The sequence below is a fragment of the Cephus cinctus genome, unplaced genomic scaffold (genome assembly GCF_000341935.2).
Source record: "Cephus cinctus unplaced genomic scaffold, Ccin1 Ccin1_scaffold1004, whole genome shotgun sequence".
Taxonomy (NCBI): Eukaryota; Metazoa; Arthropoda; class Insecta; order Hymenoptera; family Cephidae; genus Cephus; species Cephus cinctus.
In genome coordinates, this window is record NW_014333547.1 from 204,286 (window position 1) to 224,356 (window position 20,071).

General features: G+C 39.9%; 1 protein-coding gene across 1 annotated transcript in view; it reads left to right on the forward strand.

The window, feature by feature from the left end:
* LOC107271628 (acetylcholinesterase) overlaps positions 1-20,071 on the forward strand; it is an 80,710-nt gene that overhangs the window by 28,485 nt on the left and 32,154 nt on the right. The window contains exons 2-3 of the mRNA XM_015747839.2: positions 7,424-7,566; positions 17,142-17,294. Coding sequence (XP_015603325.1) covers positions 7,424-7,566; positions 17,142-17,294 — 296 coding nt within the window. The remainder of the gene's footprint in view (positions 1-7,423; positions 7,567-17,141; positions 17,295-20,071) is intronic.

Sequence of the window (20,071 nt, forward strand, 5' to 3'; positions counted from 1 at the left end):
CCTACAAACTCCCCATGTCTAAGGACGTCGCAAGGACTTCAGTCTTCAGGAGTAAAACTGGGCTTTTGGTTTTCTCTGCACGCTCGGCTCCTCTATACCCTCCGAGTACGACGACCAAGAGCCTGTTACTTCGTGACACACCCCTCACGTGTACCCTCTTTCGATGCCTTCTCACGCCCCACAGCATCCCTCTCCGCTTTCTAACACCCTTGCCTAGGACGAAGTGTCTTCTGTCCTCTTTGGACGGCCGACCTCTCGCACTTGGAAAAAGTTTGGTTCTTCTATTTTTTTTTCCTTTTCTTTTCTCTCCCGACACCCTCTTGAGTACCGTTGAGTCTCCCAAATGAAGATGCTGGAATGTTTATGTGAACCTGTGAATTACTCAGTGACGTTCTTGGTATCGTGCACTGTATGAATTTAAGTGGGTTTTGGGTGTTGACGATGGACTGGGAAGAGATTTTTGTTTAAGATCACTTTATTCTGTATTTTTATGCGAAATGGACCATGCGAAGTTAGCCATGGTCCATTTGATTTCTATGGGAGAACAGAGTTCAGTCGGTGCTTTTGCAATGAAATCCGAAAATCCGATATATTGAGTGTACACGATGGGTTTAACGGGAGAGTGAGATTATGAAATTGTTTGGAATTTTTTTTTGTTTTAGGAATTTTGAAAAAAAAATTTCAAGCCAATATGAATTCCCTGCTCTACTGCATGTAACATCGTTTTTATAGAAATTCTTGCTATGCAAACAGGATTATAGGATTCTATTTTTTTGAACTGGATTTTTTTTCTCGAACTGACTAGATTTTTAATCGGTAATACTATTTGAAAAAAACATTTTTTTAACCGTCCATCAAATTAACGTACGATACAATAATTCAACGACACTGGCACAACCCTTGTACAAAAAACCCTTTGAATTTCCATTAAAACCGACTTACGGGTTAGATAACCCATTACGCAATATCAAACGTAAATACATAACTTCCTCGTCGAACCAGACGCACCAGAGTAGCATTTAAATGGTTCGATAAATCGTTGCCGTCCTCTGTCTCTTCCTCGCTGATAACATCTCCAGCTTCCCAACGTGACTCTAACCGAGGGAACGGGTACCTATATAAACGTTGCATATATATATTCACGCAGTAGACTAGTTACAAGTTGGTGGCTGACTAGTGTAACTAGTGCTGTGCCTTGGTAGGGTAGGATGGGTGTGCTTTCAGTACCAAGGGAAGGGGAGACTATCATTTCCTCATTATCCACTCAAACATGGTGCCATTCGATTCCACCCCCAATCGCATTACTGGCATATCGGGCACATGCGAGTCGCATACGTGTCTTTTGGCTTTTGCATGATAAGTTGATAAATTGCTTTGTAAATAATAAATGGCTAAGCCATTCTTCCTCTATTTCCCGAACAAGGATCGAGGTTCTGCTTCCATATAATTTTCTACAGTTGGTACTTGTGTCTTATTATTTATCTTGATTTCCTTATTCACGTAAATAAATGTTTGCTCTGCTTCTCTTCCGAGTCATTTTTCAAGCTCGTTCGTCACGTGGCTACGGGTACCGGCCAAGGGTAATACCCAGAGCCCGTATATATATGTTGCAGGTATAGGCTCAGACGCTGACACCGGTGCGTCTGGCATGAATTTTCAATTGTCGGCGGGATATACATTTTTTATTTCAATTCTTGCTGCGCCACCCTGTATGCGTTGGTAGAAACGAAGGTCAGACGTTTGGTGGGTTAAAATGGGTTAATTATTCAAAAGCTACGACCAAGGGGGGGGATGGATCGCAGATATCCATGTAATTCAGGGCAAATTTGTCTCTGGTGAAATTTCATTTTTTTTTTTTAACTAATCCCTAGCTTGTTCATAACAGCGGAATATTTGTCGTGTCGGATGCTGCGTAATGGGAAAACGAAGGGTGCGGAGGCAGATTGGATGAGCTTGGTGCTACTAGCTTTACTGTAGGGATCGTTCGAATTCAGCGAACGTGGATCGCACATGCTATTTGTGTTCGTCAGGTGTTTGCATAGAGCTTTCGTATGATCGAAAATCGACAATCCCTTAGGGGAGCAAGGGTGTCGGACACGTGAATCTTTGTAAAATTGATGTGAAATCAAGAAGGAATTTTTTTTGACGAATTGAGAAACAAAGAGTGAATGCCAGAGGAGGGTTTATGTCCCTGGTGCGTTATACATTATGGAATTCATTGAATAGCTGATAATACAGCTGGGATGATTTAAAAATATTTGACCACCCCTAGACGACTGGACCTTTGTTACGTTAAAGGGAAGCTGGCTTCGTTACGAATATAAAGTATCTTTAATTTTGAGAGTGTGAATAAAATTTATAAATCCGCTCAATGGAGGGTTTTCATATTTTGCATAAAGTTCTACCCCCAGTCTTAATTTTGACTATGAAAAATCATGTACGAATAAACAAATCGTAAGAATTATTATTTAATCGAATAATTCTTTTATACACGATCGACTGTACCGCGCGATTAAGATTTGTGCGTGAAAAGGAAAAAGATCTCGAAACGCGATCGACCTCGTAACGTCAACGCCTGCTTGATGCAATTAGTCAAGAAAGACGTCGCCCATGAGTAAATTCCGATGGAAACTGCCGATATCGTCAGATAAGGAAAACGAGCAGCTGCTACCTTTTTATACGGTCAGGCCTTAACGTTCTGCTTAGTTGCTGTTTCGATCATCCGCCACCAGAGTGCGCTGCTCCTCGCTCTGGCTTCCTACGGCCGGTCTGCTTACGACTCCTGAAACAAAAGTGGGGCAGAAACGCTTCTTGGATTCTTCTCACCTTCCGGCTGTTGCTTCAGCAAACGACCGAGGGGCGCGGAGGACGCTGAAGCTACTCCTGTATTGTTTTCTTCCCTCGTTTTCACTTTTTACTTTTTTTCTTTTCTTTTATTCTTCATTCTTACATTTCGTTCCGACCTCGTCGAATCAGCCAGCTGCAGCCTTCGGACGCCGCTTTACGTAAACGTGACTGTCGTATAAATTTTTGACCACGAATCAGACGTAATCTTCACTTGCTGGGATACTTCGGTTTTTATTATTAATTTGAAAATAAGGGAAATTCGTTGGTGTTTTTTTCTTTTTTACGAGTATAGGAAAATTTTATATTTAATAGAGGAAGATCCGGTTTAAATTTCTCTGGGGAGGGAATTTTTTTTTTTTTTTCTTCATGTAATGTTATTTCGATTATGTATTGGAGGATACAGGGCGATTCGATTTCCAAGGAGTGACCCGGAGATATTCTCTGATTTTTTTTTTTTTTTTCGATCTCGATGAGACCGGATATGTCAATGCTCGACAGAATGGGAATCGAGGGAATTCGAAATTTGGAATTTCTTCCATAATGCATGACTGGCAAATCCCTTCAAGACAGATTTTCTGATATCGATTTTCACGAGTCATGCATAAAGGACGAATTTTTATAGCTGGTTGCTGCTTTATGAAAGTATGACACACGGGATATAACGTATTGTCACGATATTTCGATTTGAGGAACCCTCCATTTCCGAAGTAATGTTGTTTTCTCAATAAATTGACTTTTCCTTTTCCTTCATCCTATCATACTATTTGCTTCGACGTCAGACAATTTTTACGAATTACACGTTTACGTCATAATGTTATACTCTCAATCTATCAAACGACTACTCTAAGTTCTCTTTTTTCAACCATTCGCGAAGAATCAATCTATAAAAGTAATCGAGTGAAACGGAACTCCAATGATCGAACGAATCGCTTACTTCGCTACTTTACCTTATAAAAATTTCATAAGAGTTTTACGTCGGTGAGTGAAAACTATCTCTAACGTCCACTTGTAAGCCTTGGCCGCTTGAGAAAGGTTTTCAAACTTGAAAAGTCTATACAAACCGTGACTTCCGGTTATCCAATTTCTGTTTCCGTGGTCATGCAGAGTTTTGAAAATTATCGAAATTAAATATACATGAAGTATATAGACGTTTGAAAAATTGCCAAATTACACGTTAAAATGGTATCTTAAGTCGAGATCTGTCCCATATAAGAAAAATTTTATTCGACTCTCTCCATGGTAATAGAACTCTTCGGAAGTAAGGGGCGCCATCTAGTGCCGCGAGGGACCACTAAGAGTTGGTACTCAATAAAAGACTAAAAGAAGAGAAAGAAGAGAAATGTGAAGGAAGAAGAAAATTTTTTATCCGATGAACCCTGATTCCATTCGTTCGATATCAGTGAAGATTTTTCAGTGTCTCTTACGAAGATCAATCCCTCTGAAGATTACTCTCACGCGCGCAGTGCTGCGTAAAACAAAATCATCCCTCCTGGATGGTTCGAACCCTCGAGACGCGATTGGCCTATATAAGAGACTGGATCCTCGTAGTCGTCATTTATTGAAGTGATTATCTTGTCTGATTTTTTTTTTTTTTCATATTTTTTTATCCTCTCTCGAATAGGGGAACCCCTTTCTCACACTTCCGGCAAAAGTTTTAATTCCGATAAAATCTCACGCGTGCGATACCATCTCCTCGCTAGCGATATCTATCTTGTTATCTCACGCGAAATTCGAGCGACCCTTAAAATTATGCAAAATAATTCGCATGCCACTCGACTCTCTGATTCCACGAGGAAAATCTCCCCCTGCGAATTAAATATTCCCTATTAGCATTTTTCCGAACCATGGTTCGCGTCCGGGCTAACCGTTTACATACCTTTTTACATGGAATAAAGGTGGAAATGGTTGAAACCGAAAAGTAAAGTATGTATAACTCACTCGTAAAACTCTACAGTCTCAAAATGAATTCAGTTTCAATTCCGTCCTATCTCCGTGCGCAGAACGGCTAAGATTTTTCACGATTTACTTTACGATCTCATTGTACAGTTTTATCTTCGTCCTGGAAAAGAAAAAAAAAAGTGCATTTAAACTCACAGGGAGGAAATCCTCCATAACGTAAAGACTGAATGTAGCCAACAAGTTGCTGGTGGCGAATCGATAGCGATGGGTGAGAGCCTGGAGCGGGCAGGTGAGGTCGTACCTGCCAACCCTTGGTTGCCTACGACACCCTCTTCCACCATCAACCATGTCACACTCCCTCTCTCTCTCCCCCTCTCATTCCTCTATCTCCTCTCACTCCTCGAACTCGTCTCGCTCTAACGGGTGTCACTACGAGTTCCAGTCATCTCTCTCTCTCTCTCTCTCTCTCTCTCTCTCTCTCTCTCTCTCCATACCCACTATTTCCTTCCTTCTCGATCCGATTGGGTATTTTACGCGCAGCTGTCCTTTTTTCCCTCCATCCTCGTAATTCTCTCCCACTCTTTCTCAGCCTTCCCCGACCTCGCGGAGTCTCTCGAAGTTCCAGGAAAATCAAGCGACCAATCCTACCTTACCGACCGATCTACCTGCCTGCCCTAAGCCTCTCGTCGACCTCAGGAAGCCTCGAGGGGCCACCACGACCCGTAATTGAGTTCTTCTGCATCGGGCATTGCTTCCGTCGTATAAGTGTGCCTCGGAAAAGCGTAAATTCTTTATTCTACTAGTCACAGTAGTTCGCGCCGGGCCTTTGACGTTTAATGCAATAATCGGCTAAAGGGTTAAGTGGGTAACAATGCAGAAAACGGTGAACCCAATTTTTTTTTTCCCGAGAATTCCATTAAAATTATATTAAAAAGTGTTTCTGTGCTTATTATTATTATTTTTCAATATCATATACCTAGCGTTACATAAGCTTGCGTGATACCTGGCACACAACGATATCCAAGTATTTACGTCCTTTAGCGACCGGCACCATAATGGCGTCTAAGGGGACATCAGATAAACCCACATAGGACCGTCTACTAGAAATGCTCTGTCCTTCCCTATGCGTCGTAAGGGCTTCGCGCTGGATACAATAAGCCGGGGAAAATGAAGACGCGTCCAAGTTTCGATAAAGCACAACTCGAACGACGACCCTATAATGTTTACACCCTTCGATAAAATGCAACCCTCCCATAACTATAGACTCCGCGTGCTTCTTGATTTTCGTGTTATTTGCAAATAGCAATGATTTTTTTTTTTTCACATCAGGCAGAGAGTCTTCTCTTTGCATAGCGCAGAGTCTATATATGTTAATTAATTTTTTACTGCTAGAAACCATACGGACTTATCAGTAAGATCCGGACCTACCGATGTTTCTTAATCTCTCAACCCTAATCCAATTCATCCGATATTCCTCAAGGGATTCCTCCCCGTATACGAGGAGGCTCCTTCGGGTTCCAAAGGCAAATTGCAGTTAGTACTTCAGAGAAGCTACGAAACGATTCAAGCCAAGCAGAAGGGCGTGGAACGACGTCGTTAAGGGTAAGAACCCGCAGATTTTACGGCCGTGGAAGCAGAACGATTAACCGTCGTGAAACGAAGGTTCCGTCTTGGTCGGAAAGGACGGAGGACAAAAAAGTTAAAGGTTATGTAGATTATTAACAGTGTGACGTAACAGGTTAGACCACGTGGCTACTGGATATAGTCGGTTCTCGAGGTACTCGTGGTACCCAAGCAGTAGGTACGACCACCGAATATTCGTTCCGAACGATATCTATAGGGTGATCGAGATTGACCCGGATCAGTTGAAAAAAAATTTTTTCCAAAACTAAAAAAGGTCTATGCTTGTCAAAACCGTGTACCACCCTGAATTGAATTTTTAATTTAAATTTTTTTTTTTTTTTCACTAGCATTGAAATACGGTGATACGCATAGGGTATTTCGTATCATCAATTTTTTTTTTTTATTGACCTTCACCTTCAAACAGTCGCGTTATTTCGTGATATCGATACCACTCGTGAAAAATAATACTCGACGGATACATTAAGGTTTCATCATGATTATCGGCGTCGTCAATATTGTTGTTGGTAAACGGAGTATATATAGTCCGTTTGCGGTATCGATACTTGATCTATGGTTAAAGTATCCAAAGCTATGAGCTTAATGAGACACGTTATTTGGTTTGTCGAATGAATAAAGAATTTTTTTTTCTGATGGCTCACGGGTAGTAACATCTCACAGTGGAAAAGCACTCTCTCGCCCCTTAGATACGTTTCCGTCTTTTCGAAGCGCCATCCCCTTCGGGTGCAGTTTTAGCCGTCGAAAGGGGTGAAAATCGTACGAAAATAGACGCGGAAAACCGGGAGGGCCTGTTAACAGGTTCTCTCCCAGAAGGAGGCTGCCTTGTAGCTTACCTTGGTTAGGTAGATGGTAAACTAAAATAGTCCTGTTCAATAATTAATATACAGGGGGGGGGGGATAGGATTTAGGTTTGTACTTGGTACCGGATGAGTTATACCTGGTAAGGGTATTGGGAAAAGAGGCTGTTTTGGATCTGGCAATGTTTATTTGGTTGCGATCGCTGAAAAATAATGTAAGCCTAATTTCTTTGTTTCAGGAACTTATTTCATCCTGTACGACTTCATCGACTATTTCGAAAAGGATCACGCGAGCGTTCTCGAGCGCGACAAGTTCCTCAACATCGTCAACACCATCTTTAAGAATATGTCGCAGCTGGAACGCGACGCCATTACATTCCAAGTAATTATTTAATGCGTATATCGTAGAGTTGAATTTGAAAAAAAAATGATTATCGTTAATCGTCGTCATAATAATAATTTTACGAAACGCAATCGCGATATTTGACGAAGTTCATTTTATTCAACAATCTTGCGCGCCTTTCGCACCCCAAGGCTTGGGGTAAGTTAACTTCCCAAGATGAAATTGCACGAGCGTTAATAATTTCATCGTAATTTCGAAAAATACCCACCGAACCAACTTTGTAATCACAAATGATCCTCGACGCGTTAGAAAGTCTTGAACTTCGTTCGCCGCTGCGAACTCGCAAAGCAGAAGAAATTTAATTCGAACAACTTTCGAAAGCTCCAATTCATCATCAACGATCTTCTGCTCTCTCTCTCTCTCTTTCTCTCTGTCTCTCTCTCTCTCTCGGTCGTATTTTTTTTATAAGGCGCTGATTTTTTTTCGTCTCTTTCTCTCTTTTTTTATTCACCCACCCCTATTTTCTCACTTTCTTTAACAATCATTCTTGGAAATAAATCTTCACGCATTCTCGGCCTGTGTATTTTCTTAGTTCACGAGTGGTCCAGGAACTTGATAGAAACTTTGTATCGAATTTCATTTCGCGTAAATATTACAGTCGAGAAGACGATCGGGATAGGAGAAGTCTGCTACCAGAAAAGCTTTTCTACCTACTTCAGTCTCCCGTATCTCACGTCTACGAACATGAGTGTGTGTATATATATATATATATATATATGTGCCTAACGTCAATAGTTACCTATGTATACCTCTACCTATAACCTCTACCTACCCAGTCCTACCTATCCAACCTACCTTACACTCTATCTCCACCCTAACCCCTCGCTCAGGTATATCATACCGTGCCTAACGTCAATAGTTACCTATGAGAAAAGCTTTTCTACCTACTTCAGTCTCCCGTATCTCACGTCTACGAACATGAGTGTGTGTATATATATATATATATATATATGTGCCTAACGTCAATAGTTACCTATGTATACCTCTACCTATAACCTCTACCTACCCAGTCCTACCTATCCAACCTACCTTACACTCTATCTCCACCCTAACCCCTCGCTCAGGTATATCATACCAACCGAAGCACATAAAATATTGGTGTACCCTTGAACTAAGTTGCGTTCGTGCTACTTGATATTACTATTCCATCCCTATAGTCTCTTCAGATAACGCGAGTTCTTGCGAGTTCGTCCTTTGTTGTTCTCGCAGTTTATAACGATGCTCGACCACTCGAAGGTTGAAATTTCTAATGAACGTATCGATCATCCAAAATATCTTTTTAATCGTAAAAATTTGATATATCGCTTGGTCTGTGTCGCGTGTCATTTTTTTTCATTGGATGGGTGACTTTTTGTAAGCGCGCTCTGTTCGTAAATCGTATTTGGTTTATAAAGTGGCAATTTAAGGGTAACTCATGAACACGGGATTGGGACTGAGGTCTCGCGTAGATTCATGAAGTTTTAATTGAGGGTGCTTTTCGAAGGCGTACGTCGAATACGAAAATCGCGAAGTTTTGAATTATTGATTATCCCTCAAAGTTACTGCGTCACGGTGTACCCTTCGAGATCTATAAAAGTTAACCCTTTTTTTCTCGTTAGCTCTTTCGTATACACTTGGGATTACTTTATCCATACTTTCACTTGGTTCGACAAGAAATTGACGCGGTCGTCAACTGTAGCGTTGGGCGTTCGTAGGCGAGCATTTATATTTCAAAGTTGTGAGAAAAATTACGGAAGATCGTACTGCATGAACTTTAGACGTCGGTGGACTGAGCTGGGTAAAAAAAAATATAATTTTTGGTCTAACTCACTGACGCTGTTCAGTCGCCAGATTCGCCGTAACAGGAATATGGACGATCGTGGAAGAGTTTGTTTACGTGGCGCCTGAAAAGTACGTTTTCCCGCCGGTAGATGGCCGAGACTCTCGAGACGTCAGATGGGTAGGGAGTATGACTGAGGACGGCGTAGATTGAGGAGAAGAAGGTCGTTGCAGCTTAATAAAACCTTTGGCAATTGGATGGGGTTGCTCATGGACGGTAGATCCACGCGAAGATCCATTAACTTTAAGACGCGGACAGCTTGAACGTAAATTATTCTCGCGTAAGTTTATTCGGTGTTATAAACCGTTTCTTTTTTTAGGTCACTCACAAACTTCCACGATGATAGCATCTTGCGGAGCTTTCCTCTTGATACTTAATCAAAAATAGAAGTTAATGGTGTACACAGAACTTCTGTTCAGCCATTGTTATGCGTACCGGCATGGATAGTTAGGAACACTGACTGCGTTCGTAGTCAACCATAAATTACTGAAATATATGTAAGAGCTCTCAGCTTTGTTATTTTCTAGAGAATTTCGCGAGATGATTTAATTTACAATAATTTCTAGCTGTTTATTTTAATCGAACAATTGTTTCAGTAATTACGAGAGCGTTTCGCTTGTACATACATACCGACGAAATAGTTCCGTTTCCGCCGCTAGAGCGCCACTTTCGTCCCTCTCGACCGCGTGGAAAATGCGGTTGACAGTCTTATAACAGAAGTTCGTTTAGTTTGTCTATGGCAGTTCGCGCGGGTAACGTGGCTATCTTGATGATGGAATAATATAAGATGAAAGTCGTATTCACGGGTGCAGTTGTGTGTATTCGTACGCGTAATATAACGCCTCGGAGATATTCGTGTAATTAAAAAGCAGAAGCGAAGCGGCAAATGATAAATGAGTGAGTACTCGGTCACGTCGTGTTGTGCCCTCTAGGCGTCACTAGGACGGCAGGAATGTGTGTACCTTCTTCTTTTTTTTTCTTTTTTATTTCTATCTAGTGCACAAAGTAAAACAAAAGGCTTTGTCTCTTGAAAAATTACACCTAATTTCTTTGGCAATTACCGCCGCGGACTTTTAACCAAGAACGAAGCCACAGACAGACCTCCCACGGGCATCAGGTATAAAATGTTTGACGTTGTGCGCTCCAGAGGGAATTCGAAGTGAATTTACAAAATAGCATTCTTCAATGATTAAATACAGTACTCGGCAGTTTTACTGAAATATTTGAGACAGTTCGAATGTTAGGATCGTTGATTTTGCGAAAATTACGCAAATTAAGTATTTAGTAATGCAAGAACGTAATTTCAGTAACTTTCACGAGGCAATACGGTGACACGCCCTGGTTGGCCACTCCTACCCTTGATGTTACCCCATCGTATTACATAATTTCTTGGAAATTTTATACGGTCCCTGCTCATAATAGATAAATAACCGCCATCCATGTTTGCTCGAAACGTGTCTCTACGTGATCTTGCTGCAGGCAAGACCATGAATTTTGATAACACTTATAACGGCTGAAGATGCGATATTCGTCAGACAGGATAAGTGTTCGCTTTGGTGAGTAATTTTGAAAATTTTTCTTTAAATTTATTTCGATATAAATTCAGCAAGTTACCTGTCATTACTTACCCCTTGTTCGTACGTCATAGTTAAAATTGATCACGTGACCGTGTAGCCGTAAAATTGTTCACGTTATTGTAATCAAATTCTCATTAAATTCATTAATAAGATTGATGATCATCTTTGGAAACTTCGTTAGCGCGTTTTACTCTCTTGCCAAAATAGCCTGAGCCTCCAGTGCATCGTGTCACTATGCGACGCTACATGAATCCATAACAGAATCTAATATCACGTGGAATGTGCAGTGCCGCGATGTGTCGTTATGGTTACGCGACGTGGACAATGAAAATCGATGAAATATTTTCAATGTCCTTCTGGGTCCAGGGTGACCAGCCCGTGAAACCAGTAAAAGCGTTGAAATTTGTTCGGTAAATAGGCGACCAACCGTCCCTTCAGCGTCATTTCACATTTGAGGTCAGACGTTTCTCAGTTTGACTTGGCAGCCATATTGAAGCTTTCTACGAAATGGCTATGAAGGTCACAATGCGACGGAAGCCTATTGTACATAATTCACAAGAAATGACAGTTTATATCTGTCAAGAACGTCACTTAAGATACGTGATTAAAATTGAAGACAGCCTGATAAATTCTGATTAATTAAATGTCATATTCTAAAATTGTAATCCCGTCTCTTAGCCATTGCTAAGAAGTTAACTGACTTCATATTAATTTAATTATCGAAGATCCTGCCGAGGTATAGATGGAGTATAAAATTCAAGCTACTCTGGATAATCCAACGAAAATACGTTTTATTTTGAAAATATTAAATTTAATTTTAAAAATAATAAGATTGATCGTTCTTCGTGGTGCTACGCGAAAGATGATTTTTCTGGCTGATTGCGGTATGACGCAACCGTGGATGTATAGTTTACGAGGAGTTACGGTGGAGTGTAACAGATTGCGTATAAATATAGATTTCGTGTCTTTTCTCCTTCGGGCAATTGGCTGAAGGGAATATTTGACTGCACTATATGGGTAGGCAGGTATAGGCAACTGGGAAAACTTGCAGGTCGAAGGAGGTGAAATGGTGACGGGCGGTTGTTGGTTTTATTGTGGCTACGCGGTTGGCAGTGATGAATCGTTCACTCTAATCCCTGGATAATCCGACGGGACTGATTTATCCAGTGTTACCGAGCTAAACTTTTGTCTCTCTTTCTCTGACTGTTTTGACTCGGTAGTCGTCATTGTTTATATAAAAATTAGTGGAATTCCAATAATTGTTCGGGTATAGGCATTATGCTTCGTGGTAAATCGATTAATTTCCCAGTTTCGTGCCACTTTGAATAATACAATGGCGCATTGAGGAGATACCAAAGCGCTCAGACTCCGTCGGTAAGTCAAGTTATGCGAGTAGTTTGAATTGGCTGCTTAACGATTCATTTGAATTATAACTTGAATTTAGTTGAAATTGCATTCGGTGCACTATCTTATATAGGTAAGATGATGCACTATGCAATCAACTTTTTTTTTAAACAATTTACCAGCAAATATTTTTTTATTTAAATTTCCCTCGTCGCACAACCAATTATCGTCAGTGAACAACGTTACACTTGGGTAATTGTTTTCGAGATAACGAAGCCATTCGTACACTGTACAATTTACATATGGCTGAATTTTTATATGAAAAAGGGGAATAGCACTTTTTTAACTGAAAATATTTTTAAAAAATTTTAAAGGATAGTTTCATTCGAATTTCGTGTAAAACTGGAAATTCTTGAGGTTCTTGAACACGCCATTTATTCTACTTTGGTTGTTTCTTATTTTTCATTTATTTATCCATTTTGTTATTCTATCGAAATTGTATCAAGCAGTAAATTTACGATTCCCTGCGGCCACGTTTAAATTTGATTTCTGTAGTTCGACAATGTCTGTGTGTTTACAATAATAAAAAAAATTAGAAAATACACAAGGAAGCATTGAGAATTTTAAATAATAACAAATATTTTTATAATTCACTTATAAATTCTATTTTTTGATAATTTTGATATCGGTTGAAGTATGGTTAATTAAATTAAATTAGAGCAATATGATTTTCACGATTACAGCACTAATAAAGGTTCACTGCCATTTATCAATTTTAATAACCTCCCGATTCCGTTTCCCGCGAAACACGTACAGTTTGAAATTTACAAGAAACGGTGTCTAACTCCTGATAATTTTCAAGCACTAGATTTTTCCCCTCCAGCTGGAAAGTTCCGCGCGCACGAGATACGCCAGATAACCTAATTTACACGTAAAATCGTGGAAATCAAGTTTACACGTAGATTTTCATTGGACAATTATTTAAATCTTATCCGCGAACGCTTTAAATTTTTGGTTAAAGTTGCAAAAGTATCCCAAGGATATAAATAAAAGTTTAAAAATCCCTTTATTACGAATTTTCCCAAATTACGTCTTAGATGCGAAATAAAAAAAAATATTATTTCAACGTCTCAAGTCCGTGAAGACAGACAGGATTTATCCATCATATGAAATTAGTTGAAAATTGAAAACATATCGGATCCCCATACCAGGTTTCTCGAAACTATCAAATTACGAGGTATTTCAATTTAATCTCAAATGTCTTTCAATTATCAACCAACCTTTCCAATACCACCGTTATCCAATTAGACGTCATTTTTATCGAGGAAAAAAATTTTTTTTTCTCAAAGTATCCCAACTTTTACAAAAACTCGAAATTTCGTAAAATACATTATATCAGAACGCACCCCTCACCCTTTTATATGTCTGCCTATCCGAACTATCGTAACAATGCATTTATCTCATATCCACATATCACAAGTTCTCAGCATGCATCTGTCATGGTCCATGAGAATATTCTTGCTAGTCTATCCGGAAGCGAAGTGCATCCCAGTGTTGCCATTGCCAGAGCGGAAATTGGGAAAATGTTAAAACGGAATGCCGCGGGATCCAACGTGCCGAGGGATCGCAATGTTACAGTGAAACGGGGTAGACTCGGTTAAAACGTCAGTGTCTACCTTACCGACTTTCCCGTTTGCTCCCGAGGATGACGTACCCATCAGCCCCACCATTTTAACTACACTGACAGGATATAACCGTGTGCGAAATGCGCGTAGAGAAGCCATTTTAGAATACCACGAAATTCACTCCACAAAATGGAAATTTTATAGTAGATCATGTTACACCCTGTGTTTACTTTTGTCTTGCTATTGGAGTTCCATAACCGAGTAACGTACGTAGGCATTATGTATTTTTAGTATAACCTCAAAAGTTACATTATTCGTGTATTTCGAAAAAGAAGCTACCGCTCTCATTCGAATGCACGTGAATTCATGGGATTCCTCGAATTCCCGAGATTTTTATAAGGTCGTTTGAATTCATAAAAATTTCAAACGAAATTTGAGTAGGACATTTCCAATAGTAGGAATATACTCTAGGTATGTGCTAGTACATATGAATATACTCGCTGGGATTTCCTGTTGAAAAGTTTGAATTTTTTTTTTAAATATGTCAAAATGTTCAATTTCCTTTTTTCCGCTTTACGAGCCATACTAACGAGTGTTAATGTAGGTTGAAGTTGAGAGGTCGTTGACTGTGCCCTTTGAAAAGATCTGTAGGTGCTTTTTAATTTGGTATCTGGTCATAAGCACGGATATTGTTCTTATACGGTGTCTATTCGATTTTACGGTCGAATTTGAGGGGCGCGAAAATTTGAATTATTGGTGAGGTTTTTTTATTCAAGCCCAGATTACTTTGCTGCTACCTATGGTCTTAGGGTCTCAACATGGACCGATCATGATTCTCAGGAGGGATTCCTTAAGTCCTTTAGGGAAAAAAAAAATTCTTGATACCGAACTGTTCTCATGGGGAGTCTCTATTCTTGAGACAGATTACCATAAAACTGTTTTAGAAAGTTTCTATATGCAATATATATCGAACCATCTTTATATCGATATTCACACGTGTATCGCCTAGACTTAAGTTTTCCAGTTTGGTAAATGGTATATTTATTACTGTATATATTGTGTGCTTGTTTTCTCCTATCATTTTTTTATTGGTTAGATATTTTTTATTTTACACGTGGTCCCTTTAAGTACTTTTTAAAGGTTACAGAGAAGAAAATTATGGGCTGATCAGGATCCATGTACTTTTCGCGGAATATACCGATAACCGTCATCAGTTCTCTTTTTTGGGATAAACTCAGTTAAAACAGGCTCTATAGGCAGCAGCCTGATTACACTTGATTCGGTAGATTGTCATTTTACAATATCCTCGATCATACAAGGAACCGATCATTGACTCGGTGTATAATTGATTTTTGATTTGTTTGCGTCCGATACACGTACATCTGACTGGATTAATTGACCGAACAACACGTGATTACTTGTGCTGTGTAAATTTGGATAATTATATTGCATAATCTACGGTCGATCATTACGTACGACTAGTCCTATCTTACTTGACTAAATTTACTATAATGATTGACTCACTTTGCTATTTTACAGAATCAATTATTTTGTATTTTGAAAATTTTTATATTTCTGCCATTATCTTTTTTATTGTGCGTGTATACCTATACTTGACTTTGTGGACTGTATGGTACAGCTACGTTTCCAGCAATTGGTTTATACTAGCGGAAGGCTAGTTTAGAAACTTCCAACGAGATTCTGGCTCGTATCACTTTGCTATCCGAAAGAAGATCGTATTTCCCACGAAGTTTCTTCGCTTCGATGAAGTTTGCGTTCATAATGAATTTTTGCATATATGGCAGACATAAAATTTGTGAAAAAAAATTTGATGTCACTTTTCACAAGCTATGTTGGATTTTTCGTGGTAATCCAAATTTATTTCTTCAAGTTGTGATTTTTTTCAAAAATCTTTGGAACTATGTATACTTAATTGCAGGAAGTTCGTTCGGTGTCCCTTAGGCGACTTTGAACGTCTGTTCACTCGTATAGTTTTTATGTCAGGCATAAAACTCAATGAGTCGCCAGTCTTTCGGCGGGAGGTAAATATCCAGGACGCTTTACGATAGATGACTTTATTGAACGGATTACACGATAAATTCATGCGCGAAGCTTTTACGATCAACTGGACTGGATCGAGGAAGAGAGTTTAATTAAGCTCACGCGCTTTTACTTTCATTTTATTACCACGATTTCACTTTCCACGCCACCCGTATGTCAAAACCATTGTTCAAAATCATCGTATAAATTGTATACAGCTTTGCTTCTACTTTTTTTTTTGTATTCGCTAATAAAAAAATTATAGATTGATCGCTTGTATATTCGGATAAAAAAAAATAAATTTTATTTACTTTACGAATCGTCTTGCAATTTTTTAATGCAAAACTTCCACCGTAACTTATTTTGTGCCTATCGTCAATCTGAGACTCTACATCATTCACGATAAGAGGTTTCTGATAAAGGCAAGGTATTACATAGCGTTTTGCTTGACGGGGCACAAATATAAGCCTATAACACTTCGACGCCGGGGAGCGGAAAGGAAAGAAAAATAAAAAAAGAAAAGAAAAAACCAAGCGAGCTACTGAAAGTTTTTTTTTTTTTTTTATTCAATCTCAGGCTGAAAACGACTTGTACTGATAGTGTCTCAAAGAAGTTCATGGTTCGTGAGTCAAGTTTTTATGGCGCGACTTTAGCTGTACTTTGTCTCTGGAAACGAAAACTTGTTCCTTTGATATTTATATTTTGCAAAGAATTCTTCTTTACCGACGAAGCAGCCTTGACTTTTTTATCATAAGGGTATTCGATCGTAACGATTCTACGAAATGGTACTTTTTACTCAACCGTCATTCCTGATCCACGTGTTTATTTTATGCACGTGCACTTCTCAGAAGCCCAACAGTCCTTTGGTACTTGACGGACGTCTATTCGATTCGTCCTTCAGTAATCCTCGGCGCTGCCACCGAGCTCGACTCGCCGTTAATCCGAACCATCTGGCGCGTCGGGTTTCTCAAGGACACAGTAACTCAGTGCTTTTCAAATGCAGAACAAAATCCCGATCATTCTCGTGTTAAAGAAGCTTCGCGTGAACATGAAAAAAATTATTTTACTACTTTTAGATTGTGTAGCATTAAATATTTTTATTGCTCAGAATCCGAATGTTTAACGAACAAATAATTTCCTTTATTCCAGTACACGGACTGGGAACGCTTGAACGACGGAAGTCAGTATCAAAAAATGGTCGCGGACGTCGTGGGCGACTATTTCTTCATTTGTCCATCGATCCACTTCGCACAGCTCTTCGCTGAACGCGGCATGAAGGTTTACTACTACTTTTTCACACAGGTGAGTGAATTTTTTTCTCTCTTTTATCCAATATCTATGATTTCACCATAATGGATGTATGCGTATTCATTGTTGTACGTGTATTCTGGTATGGCATTTATATATCAATTTGTCAGGTAAAAATGCGAGAAAATCAATTTAGGACTTTCATGAAAACGACAGAATCGAATTTTTCTTTGTATCGTCGTTAGGAAACGGGATTGGCACTGAGCGCTTTCGTCGCGCTATAGAAACGTCTAAAGCTCCGGGGTAACGTTAAGGGTCGAGAGCCAAGTTCTGGCGACAGTGACGTACGCTAAAGGGGCGCCACGTATATTTCTGCAGGTAAAGCGCGGGGCACCCGCGGCGATTTATATACATGGCGTTGCCATAACGAGCCATTATTAAGGTGATTTATGTGGGAAATTGCATGGGGGTCGAAAGTACCGTTAAGTCACGGTCCTCTTGGGATGCTGCTTGACTGTTACTTCGGCATCCTTTTCGTCCCACTAGCGATCCCGTTAATTAAAACCTGAAAACCACCACTGACGTTCGCCGCTAATTCGAGCACTTTCTCGCGAGCACTTCGATCCCACTTTGTTCTCGCTAACCGCCTTTGCGTTTATTTAGGTCTTTTTACTCGAAACGGTGCTGGCAATTGCGAAATTCTCTCAGCAACTGAGACCGCTGCGTTACAGGACGGCAAATAAGTAGCACTGCTAGCAACAATGACGGAAGTGGCACTTGAGTTTTTGAAAAAAAAAAAGTAAAGAAAAAAAAACAGAAAAACACTTGAATCTAGCATACACTGAAAAGTGAAAAAGGTAACGAGACACTTTCGAAAATTAATGAGAAATTTTTTTTTTTTAAGTCGATTCGGGCTACAATGGGAACGAGTGATTTGCTTGTGTATTTGACTCGTATGGTTGAGCGTTGAGGAGTTATGTCGAAGGGAGTATAAAAATCGAAAGCTCGCATTATATTCCCACGAGACTAAGAATCGCGTATTTCCGTAAAATGACATATTTATTGCTGGACGTAAGATAAAATTGAGCAGCAATTTTTTCAAAATAAATTTGAACGTTAGTACGAGCTTACTTTTCACTTTAACTGTCAATTTGCAAAATATGATTAATTAATGGCAAAAATAGTTAATCAGATCAGAGTGAATTTGCAGTGATGACGTCAGTTTGAAAATATTGTCACACTCTTATAGACTTAAAAAAAAATAACCTTGTTATTTTTATACAAAATTATTTAAATCACTCTCAATCTACCCTGCACCCTGTCCCATAAAATATATCCTGCAAAGGCAAGACTGAAAGTTTGAATTTTTCGATTTTCCGTACTAGTAAAAGGCACAGGAAAAAAGGACAAGTACTTCATTTAGGAAATTTCGTAAGCATCGGTGCACTCGGCGCTCGCTGTGTACTCAGCCTTTAAGTCAAAGCAGTCTACACTTTGAAATGGGCCGTAACCTTATTTCTCGTTTTCCATGCTAAATTCAAAAAGTCGCAATCGTCTATTAGAAACGTGATTCACATGCATAATATTATATATACGTTGAAAGTAACGTCGGACCAGCATTGAGCATTGCCCAGTCCACGTGTAAACGCGCCGTAAGGCTTTAAACGCATTAATTATCGCGCATGGGATTTACAGCGGGTAGCGTCGCTGGAAAAATGATGACGTATGGAAACAACGAGCCTCCCTTAACGATCCAAATTAAACGTAATCGTGGAGTTAAAAAAAAATTAATTGCGAAATTTCCGACTCGGCACATTTTTCTCAGAGACTGTACGAGGGTGGATCAGACTCGTTTCGGGTGTTGAAATCCAATATTTTCGCGAGAGGTTGAGACAGTCTCCCTCTAGTCCGCGACTGCGGGACGCCCGAGAGGCGTAATAAAGTTTTGCGAAAATTTGCTTAATTCGCACCCCGCACTTAACATCGTTCACGGGTCACCGGGGTCGGGGAAAAAGGCTGCCAAGGGGTCAAAGGGAATTAGCATAGATTAGAGAGGGTCTGTTACCGGCTGACTAGATGTCTTGCCCGGCAATACGGAAACTCTGTGGTAACAACACGAGGGACTAGCCTCTCTCTTCCGGTCCTCTCCTCAACTTGCCCTGGACCACCTTCCGGTCCACCTTCTCATCCACGGAAGATCCCACCGGCAGCCAACTTGTTGTCATGCACCACGTGTCTCGACGAAGGTTCTGATTACTTTTCACTACCTGGCCCCCCCCCCCTCTCCCCCCCTTCCTTTCATCCTTTCGAAGGCTGGACTAGATTCCCTCACTCAACCTGACCTTACACAGCTTTTCAATTGCCCACCTCAAAGAGCTTTCTTTAGCTCGTCCTATTGCACTTCGCTAAAGTCACGTACATCCTGATGCTCCGAGGTCGTCGGCCAGATTGCGAAATACTTTAGCTTTATGAAAGACAAACCGGATTACTCGGCAGGCGAAACGTACAGGCAAAAGCTAAATTTTCAAGGAATTCGCAGTCATTTCGTTACGTCATATATATATATATATATATATATATATATAAATAAAATTAATTTCCTACCATCAAAGAGAGACTGGCCTCCAAGCAGAAAATATTTCGCAAAATTGCAATATTTAAAATTACCCACGAAACACTCGCGGATTAAAGTTGGTATAATCCATAAAGTAATAATCGTAATTCGCAAGATAAAAAAAAAACCAGCCCGTACCATATCCAGTAAGTAATGCATTTTTTAATCTGCATTCGTCCATGGCAGCCCCGGGCTGGGCTGAACTTCAGTCGCGGAA